This window comes from Mustelus asterias, chromosome 5, assembly GCF_964213995.1.
Source record: "Mustelus asterias chromosome 5, sMusAst1.hap1.1, whole genome shotgun sequence".
Classification (NCBI taxonomy): Eukaryota; Metazoa; Chordata; class Chondrichthyes; order Carcharhiniformes; family Triakidae; genus Mustelus; species Mustelus asterias.
Genome location: NC_135805.1, coordinates 78,824,823 through 78,843,226, shown reverse-complemented (window position 1 = coordinate 78,843,226; position 18,404 = coordinate 78,824,823). Strand labels below are relative to the sequence as shown.

Genomic DNA, 18,404 nt, shown 5'->3' with positions numbered 1-18,404 from the left:
AGACAAATGGAAATTGTGTTGGAGAGAAGGACAGTACTTCTTCAGGGTAGGCATTCCTGGAAGAGAAGTGGCAGTGAGTTAAAGACAGAGATAGATAGGTTCTTGATTAATGAGGGGATCAGGGGTTATGGGGAAAAGTCAGGAGAATGGGGATGAGAAAAATATCAGCCATGATTGAATGGCAAAGCAGACCCGATGGGTCGAGTGGCCTAATTCTGTTCCTATGTCTTATGGCCTTAAAACTAAGATAAAAGCAAAATACTTGTCTGAATGAATCTTGTCTGATTTTCTTTGCTCTCAGCTCTGATGAAGGGTCATCCAGACTTGAAACATTGGCCCTGTTCTGTCTCCATAGATGCTCTCAGACCTGCAGAGATTTTCCAGCATTTTCTGTTCTTGTTTCAGATTCCAGCATCCACAGTATTTTGCCTTTACCTTAGTGTTTACAGAAAAAAAAATTTTCTGCTGCATATTCTGCTGTCCATCAAAGAAATTCATGCAATGTTGGTCTGAGGAATCGGATGATCGCCCTACGGAGCTGCTTGGAGTCAGTGGACTGGCCAGTATTTAAAAACTCTGCGACCAGCCTGAACGAGTATGCCACTACAGTAACTGACTTCATCAGTAAGTGTGTAGAAGACTGTGTCCAAAGAAGCAAATCCATGTGTTCCCCAACTGGAAACCATGGATGAACAGGGATATCCACTGCTTGCTGAAGTCCAGTTCTGAGACGTTCAAGTCAGGCAACCCTGACCTAGACAAGAAAGTCATGATGTGGAGATGCCGGCGTTGGACTGGGGTAAACACAGTAAGAAGTCTCACAACACCAGGTTAAAGTCCAACAGGTTTATTTGGTAGCAAAAGCCACCAAAACGTTTTTGCTACCAAATAAACCTGTTGGACTTTAACCTGGTGTTGTGAGACTTCTTACTGTCTATACAAGAAAGCCAGATACGATCTAAGGAGATCCATCAAAGATGCCAAAAGACAGTACCGGACCAAGCTAGAGTCTCAGGTTAGCCACACCAACCCCCACCGACTATGGCAAGGTCTGCAAGACATAACAGGCTACAAGGTGAAGGCATGTAAAATCGCCGGCTCCAAAGCACCCCTCCCTCAATGCATTCTACACCCATTTTGAGCAAGAGGTCAGCAAGAGCATGCCCTCCACCCTGGAAGCCCTGGATGAACCTGTATCTGGGGTCACTATTGCAGATGTCAGAGCAGCCTTCTTGAAGGTCAACCCACAGGAAGCGACTGGCCCGGATGGGGTATCCAGACGAGCACTCAGATCCTTTTCCCATCAGCTGGCGGGAGTATTCGCAGACATCTTCAACCTCTCTTTACAACAATCTGAGGTCCCTATCTGCTTCAAGAAGATGACCATCATCACGGTACCTAAGAAAAACCAAGCAGCGTGCCTTAATCACTATCAGCCGGTGGCTCTGACATCCATCATTATGAAGTGCTTCGAAAGGCTAGTCATGGCACAAATCAATTCCAGCCTCCCAGATTACCTGGATCCACTACAGTTTGCCTATCACCGCAACAGGTCCACAGCAGATGCCATCTCCCTGGCCCTGCACTCAACTCTGGAACATCTAGATAACAAAGACACCTGTGTCAGACTCCTATTTACTGACTACAGCTCAGCCTTCAACACCACTATTCCCACAAAACTCATCTCAAAACTCCATCGCCTGGACTCGGCTCCTCCCTCTGCGACTGAATTCTGAACTTCCTAACTCAGACCCCACAATCAGTAAGGATAGGCAACAACACCTCCTCCACGATCACCCTCAACACTGGTGCCCCACAAGGCTGTGTTCTCAGCCCCCTACTATACTCCTTATGCACCTATGACTGTGCGGCCAAATTCCCCTCCAATTCGATTTTCAAGTTTGCTGACGACACCACCGTAGTGGGCCGGATCTCAAACAATGATGAGACAGAGTACAGGAATAAAATAGAGAATCTGGTGAACTGGTGCGGCAACTATAATCTGCCCCTCAATGTCAACAAAACGAAGGAGATTGTCATCGACTTCAGGAAGCGTAAAGGAGAACGTGCCCCTGTCTACATCAATGGGGATGAAGTAGAAAGGGTTGAAAGCTTCGGGTTTTTTGGTGTCCAGATCACCAACAACTTGTCCCGGTCCCCCGATGCCGACACTATAGTTAAGAAAGCCCACCAATACCTCTACTTTCTCAGAAGGCTATGGAAATTTGGCATGTCAGCTACGACTCTCACCAACTTTTACAGATACACCATAGAAAGTATTCTTTCTGGTTGTATCACAGCTTGGTATGGCTCCTGCTCTGCCCAAGACCACAAAAAACTACAAAAGATTGTGAATGTAACCCAATCCATCACGCAAACCAGCCTCCCATCCATTGACTCTGTCTACACTTCCTACTGCCCCAGCAAAGCAGCCAGCATAATTTAGGACCCTACGCAGCCCGGACATTCTCTCTTCCATCTTCTTCCTTTGGGAAAAAGATACAAAAGTCTGAGGTCACGTACCAACTGACTCAAGAACAGCTTCTTCCCTGCTGCTGTCAGACTTTTAAATGGATTTACCTTGCATTAAGTTGATCTTTCTCTACACCCGAGCTATGACTGTAACACTACATTCAGCACTCTCTCATTTCCTTCTCTATGAACGGTATGCTTTGTCTGTATAGCACGCAGGTAACAATACTTTTCACTGTATGCTAATACATGTGACAATAATAAATCAAATCGAAGTATATAGTGCTGAACTGAATCAGGTCAGTCAGGAGGTCGCCAGTTCAATTCCTGGCCCGTGACTCTTATTGGTTGTTCCTCGTCAAGACAGCTTCAATCAATCCAAGTTCGGGGGTGTGTGTAAAAACATAAATTAATACAGGTAACTAGGTGACTTTCACAATAAGAGCTGAAATACAGCATTTGGATTTCACTTACACTTTAAGGTGGAACCTTGTCTGCCAATGATGATACTCGGGGGATTTTAGACTCCAATGCTGTGTGATTTTCCACTTGCTGGTGGTCAGATAGATCAGTAATTATGCACACTCTGATTTTGGCCACGCACTGGCAGCAGTGAAACTCCCAGTCCAGAGCACTAGTTATTTCTACTAAGTGGATTGATGAATTGCAGAAAGAAAAATTAAAACCGTCTTCCAATCTGCACGAAAAGGTTGGCTGGGATGAGATAGATCACACTCATTAAAAACAAGAACAGCAACTCGTAAAAATAGAGTTCCACAGAAAATTGTATCTTTTTTGTGGCAATGAAACAAGACCAGTCAACTTTCTCACTGCACGCAACACACAGTAAAAAACAGCCTGATTTATTTCAAATGTTAATGAAAAATGTATACTGACAAATTACCCTTACATTTCCTGTCATTTGTAAATTCAGTTTCAAGTTCCACCTTTTAATGCGACGCTCATCATAAGTACTTTGGCAGTAAAAAATCTATTCAAATGTATACATTTTTTTGCTGCATGTGCCACACTCGGGAGTTAGCTCACTGGCGCCACGAAGCGGCTTAGCTCTCCAAAGCACCAAAGCGCTTATTTACCTGGCCTGTTTGTTTCTTGAGTTCGTGCAACGAGACACTGAACGCGACCAAATGCAGTGGAAAAGTAACAACGTGCAAAATTGAAGGCTGAGCAGTTTCGAAGAAATCCTACAAAAATAATAATGTAAAAATAATATGCCGTATTCAAATACACTCAAAGAATTCTACATTTTGAATTGTGATGTTTGATTCAATTTATACTGTGAGAACAATATTAAAAATAGTAATATATAGTGCATTAAGATAGAACGACAGGAATGATTGTATTTTGTATACACAAATTTAAACAAATATACATAAAACGGTGCACGTTTGTGTTACTATTTCCTTTTCAAGATCAACACAATATTTTATCAAATCCCACACATTAAGCTGTGTCAAAGTAAAATAAAAACGTTACTGCCGAACTTCATACATTTTAACAGGGATACTTACTTCTGAACAGCCACCTCTGGTTCCCCCTGATATGAAACCCCTTCAGTGTACTGTCTCCTAGCTGCTCTATCAGTGGTGTTGCTGAATGCCCTTTATTGCTTCCTGGTAGAGTTCATTAGAGCCTTTCTGTTTGCACATTTATCTCCGGAGAACTAGTTTCCAATCCTGAGGACTGGGTGGGACCATTGATCAGGATGAATTGCGGCTCTCGGACATTCTTCATGTTCACAGCTTGAAAGGTCAGCAGTGTCACTATCTCTGTGTGACTCGTTCTCGGAATTTCCTCGATTTGGCAAACTCACGCAGTTTGAATGATGTTTACTTTTTGCACAACCTTCTGGCAATAAATAAAAATAAACTGTTCACAAAACACTGCTCATTTATTTTGGCAGTTAGATCGTTTCTGGAAACAGCATCTCTCACCGTAAGTTTTTGTTTGGCTTTTCACTTCTGCGTTGACCAAGCTTTTCTAAATACGGGAACCTCTTGTTCACGTGTGACAGTTTTAACCCCTAAGTCACTCTTTCGTTGATATGATGCGTGAATTATTCGTGTTTGTTCGGAGCGCATTCTTATTTCTCCCAGATTTCTGGAGATGTCTGGAAGTTGGTACAAGCAGAAGGATTGTTTTTGTGTTTATATCTTTTCACATCCTCTGTGCATGGCATTCAGAATCGACCTGTACATAAACACCTAAAAATAACGCTTTCTTTCGTTGGTCAAACATTCATCAGCTCAAAACACCGTTCACTTTTGTTTTAGCACTATTGTCCCTTTTGTGTCGATTTTATCTCGAGGGATAAAAACAATGTCCAGTACAATTATTTACTCTAAGTTTTCAGATTTATCTTAAAATCCGATTTTTAAAAATTCGTTCCGGACCTTCCCTCTGATTGCTCTTATGTTTTTCTTTGATTTGAAAATATTCCTTGAACTGGAGTTTTTCCTACATTAACGTCTGTGTTAGCAGTTGTTCAATTTTTGGAACACATTTACTTGATCTTCAAGCACAAAGAAAATAGCGTTTTGTCAGTCATTTATTGTGGATTTTTTTTACAGATATCAGGGTAGAAGCAACTTATATAAGGAAACAATGAAAACAAGTCTGGATTTGAACATAGTTGGAGATATATTCGTTAATGTTGGAAATGTTTCAGAGAGATTTGGACAGTGAAGTGCAGTTTCATTGTACCTGTACTTGTTCATTCTAGTGTCAGGGAATGATGTTATACAAAACAATGGTTGGAACATATGTTTTTGGAGAGCTTAGTGTAGATTTGTTCTGAAATCTCTCAAAGAAGATAGTTTACCCTGTTGCTCCTGACTCTATTTGATATGGTACCAATATCAGGATTTAAATTACTATACCATGGGTCCCAGCTGAGGTAGATTTGAGTGGAAGACTTTCCCCATTAGATGCTGAAATACAATGATTGCAAAGGCTCTTATTTGTGACACTTAAGAATCATCAGAAGGAGAAGATAACGTTAGTAATAAAATGTTCTGGCTCTTTTTTAAGCTGAATCAACACCCCTGGGTAAGAAAAGAATACATACGTAATGGGTTCTAACATGCTGTCAGTTTACAAGGCCAAGATGCTGAATGATGTCCCCAGTGCAGAGCTGATAATCTCTGATCCCTACTGTAGCTGTGACTGGTGCTAGGATCTTAGTTATAATAATTGGTCAATTGATGAAACCACTGAATTATGCTATATAATCAGCTGATGAAAATCACTCGGAGGCAATTAGTGTTCAGTGGAGGTGTGAGACAGAAGTGTTGGTGTTACTGGTGAGTGCTCTGTTCTGATATTATCAGAACCATTTGTCAAATCTTTCCACATTTACATTATGTATGTTTGCTTTCCTAGTCAAAACTTCAGAATAATTGAAAGATTTACTGCTACTGGTGTAATTACTACTGAATCTCTGGATGAAAATAGTGACTAAGAAATTAAGTCTAATTGAAGACAATGAAAGTATATATTCTAGTAAGAGTAAAAGGAAAAACATGTTTTGTTCCAGTTACCTTTTTCCGGCAGCAATGCTCAGTTCCAGTGAATGATTTGAAGTGATGTCTTCTGATCTCTTGAACTAAGTTTGTCTTTCAGACACTAGTGATTCATTTTTCAACCTTGTGTTTTTGGTCCAATGAAAAAAAAAGTAAGGTTTTAACATTTTTATTCTTTGTATTTTCCAGATGGTTATCGCCCAGCGAGATGCTTCAGTGAATCAAAAAGGCAAAAAATACAACTGAAGTCAGAGAAGCTCCAGCATTTTCAGGTATTTGGGAGTTTTAGTTTATTGAGTCGAGTAGGAAATATCTTAAAATCAATGCAACACTATCATACTTTATGTCATAGTATATATTAAAATTAAACAGGTCAAATCAATCAAGGAAACTAGAATTAATGATTGAATAAAGTATACATGATATATAGTTGCAACCTATGGCATATTTCAATATTAATCCATTAATGATAATGGTGAATGTTCCAGTATTGTTTACCATGCAGTGAAAAATGTTTTCATTATGCACCTTATATGTTTTCAATATTTACACCTTATTTTTAAATCAGCTTTCTGCAATGAACATTGAATTGATTTGCTACACGTTCACAATTAAACAAACAGGGATCAAAATTATTTGACTTATCACAATTATGTGATCAAAAAATAATAGAATCCCTACAGAGCAGAAAGAGGTCATTTGGCCCATTGAGTCTGCATCAACTCTTTGAAAGAACATCTTACCCAGAACATCCCTATCTCCATAATCCTGTGCTTTTACCATGGCTAATATTGCAAATCAAATCAAATCAAAATGTTGCTGCTGTATAAGATGCTGGTGAGGCCACACCTGGAGTACTGTGCACAGTTTTGGTCTACTTACTTGAGAAAAGAGTGGAGAGGGTCCAGAGGAGATTCACTAGGTTGATTCTGGAGTTGAGAGGGTTGGCTTATGAGGAAAGATTGAGTAGACTGGGGCTATACTCATTGGAATTCAGAAAAATGAGGGGAGATCTTATAGAAACATATAAGATTATGAAGAGAATCGATAAGATAGAAGCAGGGTGGCTGTTTCCACTGGCAGGTGAAACTAGAACTAGGGGCCATGGCATCAAAATAAGGGGGAGCAGATTTAGGACTGAGTTGCGGAGGAACTTGTTCACCCAAAGGGTTGTGAATCTGTGGAATTCCCTGCCCAGTGAAGCAGTTGAGGCTACCTCACTGAATGTTTTTAAGGCAAGGATAGATCATTTTTTGAACAGTAAAGGAATTAAGGGTTATGGTGAGTGGGTGGGTAAGTGGGAGTCCATGAAAAAAATCAGCCATGATCTTATTGAATGGTGGAGCAGGCTCGAGAGGCCAGACGGCCTACTCCTGCTCCTAGTTCTTATATTCTTATGGTTGTTCTTAGCCATGGTCACCACCATTTACATTCCCTTTGTCTTTTTGTCTGACATCTTTGTCAGTCCCCTCTCACCCTAACAGTATAAATCTCATCCTATTTTCTATTGTCTTCAGCTCTGAAGAAGGGTCATCCAGACTCGAAACGTTAGCAGTATTCTCTCTGCACAAATGCTGTCAGAATAGCTGAGATTTTCCAGCATTTTCTGTTTTTGTTTCGGATTCCAGCATCCGCAGTAATTTGCTTTTATCTTGGTGAAAGGAATGAATTATGTCCTGGTCGATTGTTTTCTTGAATTTGATATGGGTAAATGAGCTAAGAGCCATGAAAATAAAATAAAAAATTCACAGGCTCCTCTTTGACTGGTAATCTGGGAGTGTGGGAATATTGCACATGAGATAAGGAATTGCCTGCAAAAGTGACAATGGCTCCTGGCAGGATACAATGGCTAGATAATGCCGCTAATCAACCTGCTGACTAAAACGGCCAGGGTGTTGGTGAGAGGCAGCACCACAGCCTTTAAAATCATGTTGATCAGATGCAACTGCCAGGGACTAGAGGAAACTGAGATTGGAAACTTTTTTGGGGGAACTTGAGGCAATAAACATCCACAGATATCAGGCGGCACAGTAGCACAGTGGTTAGCACTGCTGCTTCACAGCACCAGGGACCTGGGTTCGATTCCCGGCTTGGGCCACTGTCTGTGTGGAGTCTGCATGCTCTCCCTGTGTCTGCGTGGGGTTTGCTCTGGTTTCCTCCTACAGTCTGAAAGACATGCTGGTTAGGTGCATTGACCCAAACATGCACCGGACTGTGGCAACTAGGGGAATTTCACAGTAACTTAATTGCAGTGTTAATGTAAGCCTTGCTTGTGACTAATAAATAAACTTTAACTTTTCGAATAAAGTAATCAAGAAATAGTCCAGGTTTCTGCACTTCTAAGTGGCACTTACATTGAGAAACACTTTCATATTCTGTGATATTTCTACAAACAAAATGTGTTGTAATCTCCAAAGAATGTTCCATTTAAAAAGTTCTCTTTGATGTTCTGTTTGCAGTTGGAAATAGAAGATGTTAAAGAGAAGAATCGGTGAGCTGCAGGAATTCACAGGGGATTTTAGGGAACTTGAGGATTTAATGATTTTGGAGCTATATCAATAACTCAAAGGCTGAAGAATCATCTTCAAAGAGAACTAAAATGAATACAAGTCTCAGAAACACAGAAATTGTAGAATATTGCTATGAATTTGAGGATAGAACTTGCCTGAAAACAACCCGATCAAATAGCCTTCGAGCCGCCCTTTATGCATTTGGTGCAGTAGCAGTTCTGGTCACAATGTTTGGTAACATGTTGGTGATCATTTCAATCTCACATTTCAAGCAACTCCACACACCCACTAATTATGTCGTTCTTTCCTTGGCAATTGCTGATTTTTTGCTGGGATGTATGGTTATGCCTTACAGTTTGATAAGGTCTATAGAAAACTGTTGGTACTTAGGGGAATTGTTTTGCAAACTTCAAGCAAGCTTTGATTTCATGCTGTGTGCAGCATCAATTTTTCACCTATGCTTTATTTCTGTCGATCGCTATTACGCTGTATGTGACCCTCTGAAATATAAGACCAGAATTACTCTTCAAATCGTCTTAATAATGATCATCATCAGTTGGATTCTTTCAGCGTTTGTGGGTTTTGGCATGATATTTTTAGAGCTAAATTTAATAGAAATTAGGGATTTTTACGACGATAAAATTTATTGCTATGGGGGCTGTATACTTGTGATGGGTAAACTATGTTCAGTGATTTACTCACTAGTTTCCTTTTTCTTCCCAGGGTTTATTATGCTATGTATTTATACAAAGATTTACCTTGTAGCCACAAAACAAGCCCGAGCTATAAATGACATTTCAAGGCAAATCCAAACCATCAAAGAAAGCAAAAATGTCTCTTCTCAAACAAGCGAAAGAAAAGCTGCTAAAACTCTTGGAATAGTGATGGGAGTATTTTTAATCTGCTGGTCTCCATATTTCACTTGCAATTTCATAGATCCTTTCATTGACCATTCAACCCCACCAATTATGTTTGACCTTTTTTTTTGGTTTGGATATTTAAACTCTGCATTCAATCCCGTGATATATGCATTTTTTTATTCTTGGTTCCGAAAAGCCCTAAAAATTATTTTAACTTTTAAAATATTCACAACTGATTCTTCAAGAATAAATCTATTCTGAGTTAATTGTGGTAAAATAAGAGGAGAATTGGAGCTTTGGTGGGATGATGGCGCTCACGTTCTTGACATGCCTTATTTGCAATTCCGATAATAAACTATTTTATCTCAAAATATGTTTTACAGTTATAGCTTCGAAACCTGTAAAAATTGTTGTTGCGAGAACACAGCAATTTTCAGGTGATCATTAGTCACAAGCCAGACATGGTTCAAACATTTTGAAATGATATGAAGAGTGAACATGGTGTTGTATTCTGATCTTCTGTGTGAATAAATGTATTCTTCAACCTGATGCTTTGAGAAATCTATGAATTTTCCATTTGCAAGTTTATGCCTCAACCTAAAATCTGAAATGCTGATGAATATACATCGTTCAGTTGGTTGAGTTTATATATATTTCTGAATTAGAGAGTAGCCCTTCACATTTTGCTCCATAAATTAAATGTAAATTAATGAATATTTATTGAATATCTACTGAGCTCTCTCACTGCTGTAACTCTGTTGGAAGAACTGGGGAAACCCTGGAATAACAGTGAAACTCACCCTCATCATCTGAGCTTTTCCATTTTAGCATTATTCTGATGTATTCTAACAGGAGGGACTTCCATGACTGGTTTTCTGTAGTCAGGTTCTTTACATGCTGTTAGGCATGCTTTCTCTTCAGCGGGAAGTTCCACCAAAGACAGCTTGAAGATTGGCTGTGAGACACTTCTCTGGAAAACCGACCATGATGGAATGGCCCACAGCCCTGGCGCTGTCTGTTGAACTTTTGCAAAAAAGATTAACATTTTTTAAAAATAACTAAGCTTTAAATATTAAATTACTTCTCTATATGCAGGTCATGAGGGATTAATGGGCATCTCTTGTATTCAGAGATGTAATAGTGTAAATTATAGCAAATATATTTAATGGGGTATATTATATACTTATTTATAAAGAGATATATTTATAACTCTTGTTATAAATGTTTGCCTAAAGAATGGGTAGCCAGTTTTTACATTCCCATCACTTCCTACAGGCAAGTTTGCGTATAACAAGTGAGAGTTTGGAGTCACTAGAGAGACTCAGAGAGTTGCTATCTGCTCAGAAAGTTGGCATCACTCAGGAAGAAAATTTAGCACTAAATCTAGACTGGCACTTCATTAAGTAGGTGCTGATGTTGAAGAGTCTTAAATCAAGTCTGTTCAGCTAATATTAAAAATCCCATTAAAACTCACCGTTTATCTCTCTGCTGTCAGTACAATCTGTTGTGAACATAATTATGCCACTTTTGGATTCATATAAAATAAATATTTTATGGGATATGGCTGTCACTGGTTAGGCCATCTGTAATTGTTCTTGAGAAGGAGGTACTGAGCCACCTTCTTGAACTGTTGCATTCCATGTGGTGTAGGTACACCCACAGTGCTGTCACGAAGGGAGTTACAGGATTTTGACCCCGTGACAGTGAAGGAATGGTGATACAGTTCCAAGTCAGGATGGTCTTTGACTTGGAGGGGACCTTGCAGGTGATTGTGGGCAGGATTTTACGGCCTTGCTCGAGCGAGACTGGAAATTGCTGCCCAAGGCCAATGGAGCTTTTCATTGTCGGACACTTGACTACTCCGATTCCGTGGCGGGCGAGGTGGTAGAGTTCTGGCCTGTGTTCCTATGCATTTCCTGCCCATGTCCTACTAGCTGGTAGAGATCGCAGGTCTGGAAGGTGCTGTTGAAGGGGCCTTCGTGAGTCAAGTAAAATAAGTATTTCCAACTGTTTAGCTAACTGTACCGGCAACAAAAAGAAATTTCTACTGGATTTCTGAAAGGGGCAACCAATTGTTGAAAGACTTTGAATTGTATATACCCAATACAGACAGAATTTCAGCCATAGTCTCCTTCTTGTGAACATTTAACCTGAACTAAAGAAGACCGTAGTCATACAGTGAAATAGGAGCTGCAGTTTTATGTGAAGCCAGCAGACCAAGCGATCAATGTGATTCACTCTGAGTTTGCTGTTTTCCAGCTTTACGATGCAGAGTGCCTTAATGAAGGTGGTGCACGATTGTAAAAAAAATGATGCAATTAGGTACTGTTTAAATACTGTAGTCTTGCTTCAAGGCCGCAGCTTATCATAAATGATCATATAACTGGTAAAATATGGAGTTTACAGTTTTGGTTACATAGGTCGTTTCTAGAAATTCACCACCTGTTTCGTCAGTTCATTTGTATCTTTGTTCTGTAAAGCAACAAAAACTTTATTGAACAACAACACCAATACTTCCGAATTAATTTAATTCTAATGCATGATGACTTATTCATTTTCAATATTCAACTTCAGTTACTATGCAATAGATTTTGGTGAATCTATTATAGTTTTTATTTCTTCATTCTGGTCATACCCTCAGGGTCACATACACGCTTGCTGTTAAGTAAAATTCTTCACATTCCTTGGCACCAGTTTGCTTATCTTGCAGAGTGTACCAAAATATTTACTGGTTTACTTAAAAAGTGGTCATGCAGCAAACTCTTAACATCCCTCAAGTACTTAGGAGCTCCATTTACCCATTATAAATGTTCACATTCTAATGTCGGTTTCAACTGCTTATTTATTACCTGGCCATCTTATCTCCTTCTCCTTAGCAATATCTAAATTAAAACTGGACCAGTGTATATGTGGCTGCAATACTCAAACAAAGAAATAAAGTTCTATGAGCTGGAAGTTGAATCCAGCAAAGGCCATATGCTGTTTGTTTAAGAAAGAAGCCAGCTGCACATTGGTTGTTGAGAAATATGATGATCTAGTGTTGCAAATGCTATTGTGAAGGGTCTGTCTGTTAACCCATTGATGAGTTTACCCATAACAAGGTTCTTGTTATGTATAAAAAAAAATTTGCTGGAATTTTACCACCTTGCCCACCACGGGAATTGGAGTTGGCGAAGGATGGACAATGGAAAGATCAGTTGACCTCGGGCAGGAATTTACAGTTTCGGGACGAGCAAGGCCGTAAAATCCTGCCGAGTATCTCAGATTTATCCACATATAAACTCATGTCTTAGTTCATTTGGAGTGAATGTTCAGCTATCAAAGTGGACTGATTGCATTGGGTGCAAGAATAAACAACATAGGCTGGACATTTCCATTTCTTTGCTATTCTGTGGTTGCATCTTGTGTTTGTTGCCCTCTAAAGCCTTACTTTCTATTCTCTGTTCATCCTTTGTCTCTATCCTGCTAGAAGATGCCAAGTTGTCAACAGAATTTGGACCTGCTTAGAGCATGACCAGACTCCCTTCTCATTTTTGCCATGAATGGCCGATTTTAAGCATATTAAATGTTAATTGTTGTAAAGCTGCAAAACATGGTTACAAAATATTGAAAATAGATAGCAATAGTAAAATAGTAAAATAAATCAGGAAAATAAGTTTTCTTTTAAAAGATGCATTAATTTTATAAGGACTAAAGTTAAAGTAAAAATGTTAATCAGGAAGAGTACAGGGAAGGTGGGAGAGAATAGACTTGTTTTAGCATGGTAATTGAAATAATTTATTTTATTTTAAATTGTATTTTAGTGTTTAGTTTAATAGGTTAACTTATTTTTAATAAAATTGCATGTACTACTTTGCATTTTCTATTTCACACTGCTTTCAAACTATACTGATTATGTTTTTAAAGCATATTAATATGAAAAATCAAAATTACACTGACTGTGAAAGTTCAGGCATGTAAGCACCACATGCAGACCTGAACAGCTATCACTGGCTTTCCACATCACCCATCTTTGCTATTGTACCAATTGCGTGTTGCTGACTATTTTTCATTGTTGTTTTTCAAATCATGGTTGAGTTGGCTGATGTCTTGTTTACATATTGATCACCAGAAGATCAGTAATCCCAAGAACTGAGATAGTTGCAGTTCTCAGCCATTATTCATGATTACAGTAGTGAAAGAGATCCCAAAATAGATGCAAAAAATCCACAGTAACAGTAATCAGTCCCATTACTCAGTTGAGGAACCTCTTGGATTTGTGTCACTTTCTACACTGTTGACCTTCTGTATTTGCAATACTAGGAAGCATGAGTAATATTGATTTTGACTTGTTAAATTTGTCATAGAAAACAATAACCACAGCATTTTCTCCACTGCGAAAGCATCAGCCAAGTTCTAACTTGAACTTTCAAAACAACGGCAATTGGTATCACTGTTTAAATTCTAGAATCACTCCACTGTTGATTTGATATTAGAATCACTTGTGTTTCATTAAAAAGCACTAGGGATTGCCCACCTATTTGATACTATTTTTGTACTTGCATCATGTATTTACGTGAGTTGGTTCACAATGAATTACTCAGTTACATATGTGTTCAGTTTGTTTTGTAGCCAATTATGAAGCAAATGGATAGGAAGATGAGGAACAGATCTTGTCCTGAGTAGATTATCAGAAAACTTTAAGTCATACGTATACCCAACACTTACAGGCATTGATCATGTAATATTTGTTTTATGTGGCTCTTCATATTTCATCCGCTCATTGCTAGGTATTACCTTGCTGCATAATCCCATTTTATAATCAGTGTGAGCATCTCATGGATTATAGTCTATATTCATATCTGACCCATTCGCAGTAATATGTACATTAAAAGTGATGCAGCGCAGAGTACTGTAAATGTCAAAAGCACATATTGAATATTTAAAATTTCTTTTGGACAGCACGGATAAGGCCAGCATTGTTCTACTACTTTAAGAAAAATAAAGGAATTCCAATACTCGTTCCAATACAGGGAACATAATACAAACATCGGGACTTCCTAACTAATATTAGGCAAGAAATAAATTGGGCTCTATCGAGATCCCACATAAACTTGGGTGGGTTCATGGTGGAGAAAGATGGAAAGTTCAGATGAAGAGGCTTATTACACTTGAAGAAGGGAAAGGGTTAATGTTTTTTGTACTCAATGTATTTTGTACCTAAAAGGTTGAACTTTGTACCTGGAATGTATCACAAACATAACTCTTCCTTATGGCTCGTCTCCCCTTTGTTTATATTGCTCCTGGTAGTAGTATAAGCCATTTGTTCTTGGTTTCATCTCTTACTTTTAGTACAAGCCATTTGTTCATGGTTCCCTCGCTTGTTTATATCATTCTGATAAAACAGACAGTTGAATATAGATGTTAGTCTTTCTTTCCCGTAGGCTTGTCTATGATTTAAACAGAGGAAGCAGCGACCAAATGGTAGAGTGCGAGAATGGCCATTTGAAGGAGGACTCCCACTGGGACAGTTGCACTCAGTCACTCAGTCACTTCAAAGGAAACGCTGCGGGAAGAGCAGGGGACCAGAGGTGGCACCTTGGCTACAACGACCAGGAGAATTGTGCTTTATGACCCAAGGATACCAGATGGTCTCTAACCATGATCCAGAGACTATCAGAAGCTGTTAAAGGAACTATAATTTATGATCAAGGACTGTTAACTGGACTTTGCTTTATGGCTTGTACTGGGAATCCTGATGTATAAATATCCACGCTTCTTGTGTTCAGGGAGAACTTTGGCTTCCGCTTTCAAGGGGTCAGGTTCTCCCATAAGCTTGTGAGAATAAAGCCTGACTGTATTTTGACTCATACCAGCCTCAAGAGGTATAATTTCCGACTTCACACTCATCCTGCATGCCCTGCCCTCACCCCAGGCGTCACTGTGCCAGCCATTCGTACACCTCCTGCATGTTAATAATGGGGAAAGGATCCATAGTAGATTTTCCTGCCATCCCTTTTCCAGCATTGCTATTTCTTGGGCTGACATTAACTAGCAGGCTTCAAGAATGGGCACCCCTTGGAAACAAGAAACCTTGCAGCAATCTCATCTCCCTTCATTTCATCCCAAGGAAATTTAATGTATTTGTAAAGTGCCTTTTTCCCCCTTTTGGACAGCATTGGCAACACACAATCAAATATTGATGGGCTCATCTAGGAGATGAGATGTAGCATTTAGAAATGCTCAGCTAAATCTGCTTCTGGTGAGACATCGAAGTAACAAATGAATTGAGCAGGAAAACAGAAAAGGAAAGCATCAGCTTGTGAAGCATGGAGTTACTCTCAGCCAATAAGCAGGCCTTGTCCAAGCTGGGGTCTCATTTCAATATCCAATCAGAAGGTTTTCAGACCCCTTGGCATGCAAGACATTGGTCCCTGAAATTGATCTGTCCCATTGGTACAAGGATAGATCTGACCCATCATCTCCAGGCTTGCTAACTTACATTGGCTCACTTTACTGATGTCTCCATTGTATAAGTCTTATTCTCATGCCACCAATGCTCAGTTTTAGCAGTGTGTACCAACTACAACAATCACTGCAGGAATTCGCTAAGACTCCTTGAGCAGCATCTTTCAAACCCACAACTATTTCCAACTAGAAGGACAAGGGCAGCAGACACAGCACCATCTGGAGGTTCCCCTCCAAGTCATTCACCATCCTGACTTGGAAATATATCACCGCTCCTTCACTGTCAAAATCCTGCACCTCCCTCCCCGACAGCACTGTGGCTGTACCTATACCACAGGGACTGCTGCAGTTTAAAAAGGCAGCTCACCACCACTTTCTCAAAGGCAACTGGGCCGGGCAATAAATGCTGCCGTAGCCAATGAAACCCACATTCCATTAGTGAATAAAATAAAAATGCTCATATCTCTCCATGGTCTTGCCCACATTCTCCGCAATCTCTTCTAGCCCAACTAACTTCTGTTAATTGTGCATTCCTCCTGCCCTGGCCTCTCATGTATCCCCCTTTCATCTTGCCACATGACTGGCAACAATGCATTCTGCTAAACAGAGCCTAAACTCTGAAATTCCACATATAAATTTCTTGCCTTTGTTTCTCTTTCTTCTTTCAAGATTCTGATTGCGCTGCTGTGAAATCTCTTGGGATGTTCTCTTGCAGTATAAGATGCCACGTAAATGTAAGCTCTCCTTATAGAAAGTTTGTACTATGCTCAACTTGACGTTCAATGATCACTGGATTTTCTCATATGAATATTACAATTGTAGGGGGATGAAAACTATCCGTGAGAACTTTTAATGCTCATCTGCTCATTTGTTTCCCAAAATGTAGATGTAATGGGACCAAAACAGCTCAACGGATTGAACTGCTGAATAACTGCTTGGTTCCATCCTACTGTAATTTTCTAGATAGCCCGCAGTGTTCCAACAAGCAATGGATAAATGTGGGTCAGGTTTCAATGATCAGGTTCCAACCCTTAACATCATGGTCATCTATGTCCACTGCAATAATGTTCCCGTCAATTAAACATGGGTGGTGGGAGGTCTTGTGGCACAGTGTCCCTGCCTCTGAGTCTCACCCAGGACTTGTTGGCCAAGGAAGGTATGGTCATAACCCAGTGAAACAGGTTGAATGTGTAGCTGGATGGCTAGCAAGCTGAACTTCTGCAAAGCATGGTGGGAAAAGTAGTCAACCTTACACAACACAAGGTCTGTGAAACAGTTTGTTTTTGCTAGCAAGTGTGATAAGAGGTACTCAACATCAAGACAGATCAAGGCCAGCAATTGTGGGCTGTTTTTGCCAGCGAGCATTGAGGAAAACGAGTAACAGGTCATCCATTTATGTGGCGAAAGAACTTTCTCATGCTGGAAGAAACTGGATCAAAGGGAAAAGTTAACAGGCTCAGCAGTGAGACCTGTGGGATCAATCATCGCATAAGAAGACCATCCTGAGTTCAGGATTCAGAGAAGAAGACCCATTGAACGGAGCCTGATCACCTCACCTTACAATGGATAGTATTTAAGTCCAAGCGGTGAGTATTGTGATTCATTGTAACTAACAAATAGTCAGTGAAGTAAAGAGCAGTTCAGTATTTATCAAGTGTTTCAAACATTACAAAAGAGTGATTTGTCTGAAATACCTTGTGTTAATATCGCTTTTTCTGTCACGTCAGTTGACACCCTAGTTTGAGGGTCAACAAGTGTCAACTCAATGGCTAGCAGTAAGAGTGGGAGAGACACTTGCTCAGCCATGTTTGATTTGGAGTGCTCCTCAAACTATGGGGCAAATCTCCTAAAAGTGCTGAATTGGTGGGAAAACTGTTCTAGATCACGACTGTTTTCTCAGTTCAACTTCTCACTCGAATCTACGCATTCTGTGCACTGCAGAGGTCCCAATCGTGAATCTCATTAAAAATCCAGGGGGGCAGGGCCTATTCGCCCGGAGTCTGATAGTTCTGGAACTCTGCGCATGCACAGTGGTCCCGATCTGGCAGTCTCCCCATTTGCTGGCCAGCTCGATTGCTGGCCAACACTGACCCCACCCGCCCAGAGCGCCCCGATGTCCAGCCCAGCCCCCCCACCCAGCAGTGGCGATCCCCTCCACCCTGGAAAACCACCCCCCCCCCGCTAACCCCCCGGGGGTCAGACCCCCCCCCCAGGAGGCAGGTCCCCCACCCCCAGCAGACCAACTCCACCCCCAGCCCACCCCAATCGCTGCCCACCCTCCATCCCAGACCGATCACCATGGCAGAGTGGCAGTGGGAACCCTCCAACTCCACCGATCAGCCCTAGACCCCGCCCACAGTAGACCCCAACCCCTTGGCACTGCCAAGGGGCACAGGCTGGCACTGTCAGAGTGCCCATGCCCAGGGGGCACCACCACCTCCACCGCCCAACCACCTGGGGGGCCCCGATTGCCCCCCCTTAATTCCGGTGGGTTCTCCTGCTCGCTCCCCGAATGTGGGGCGTTAGTCTGAACCCTGCCGGAATGAAGTATTCCTGGCAGGGTGGGGGATTCA

At 40.7% G+C, this 18,404-nt stretch overlaps 2 protein-coding genes across 2 annotated transcripts in view; both read left to right on the top strand.

The window, feature by feature from the left end:
- Nucleotides 1-6,260, top strand: part of LOC144493987 (adhesion G protein-coupled receptor F5-like) — a 51,052-nt gene extending 44,792 nt beyond the window's left edge. The window contains exon 8 of the mRNA XM_078213562.1: nt 6,204-6,260. Coding sequence (XP_078069688.1) covers nt 6,204-6,260 — 57 coding nt within the window. The remainder of the gene's footprint in view (nt 1-6,203) is intronic.
- A 2,353-nt stretch (nt 6,261-8,613) lies between these two features.
- Nucleotides 8,614-9,645, top strand: LOC144494132 (trace amine-associated receptor 1-like). The gene has a single exon (XM_078213728.1). It carries the CDS (start codon nt 8,614-8,616, stop codon nt 9,643-9,645), a length of 1,032 nt encoding a protein of 343 aa, XP_078069854.1.
- The last annotated feature ends 8,759 nt before the right edge of the window (nt 9,646-18,404 follow it).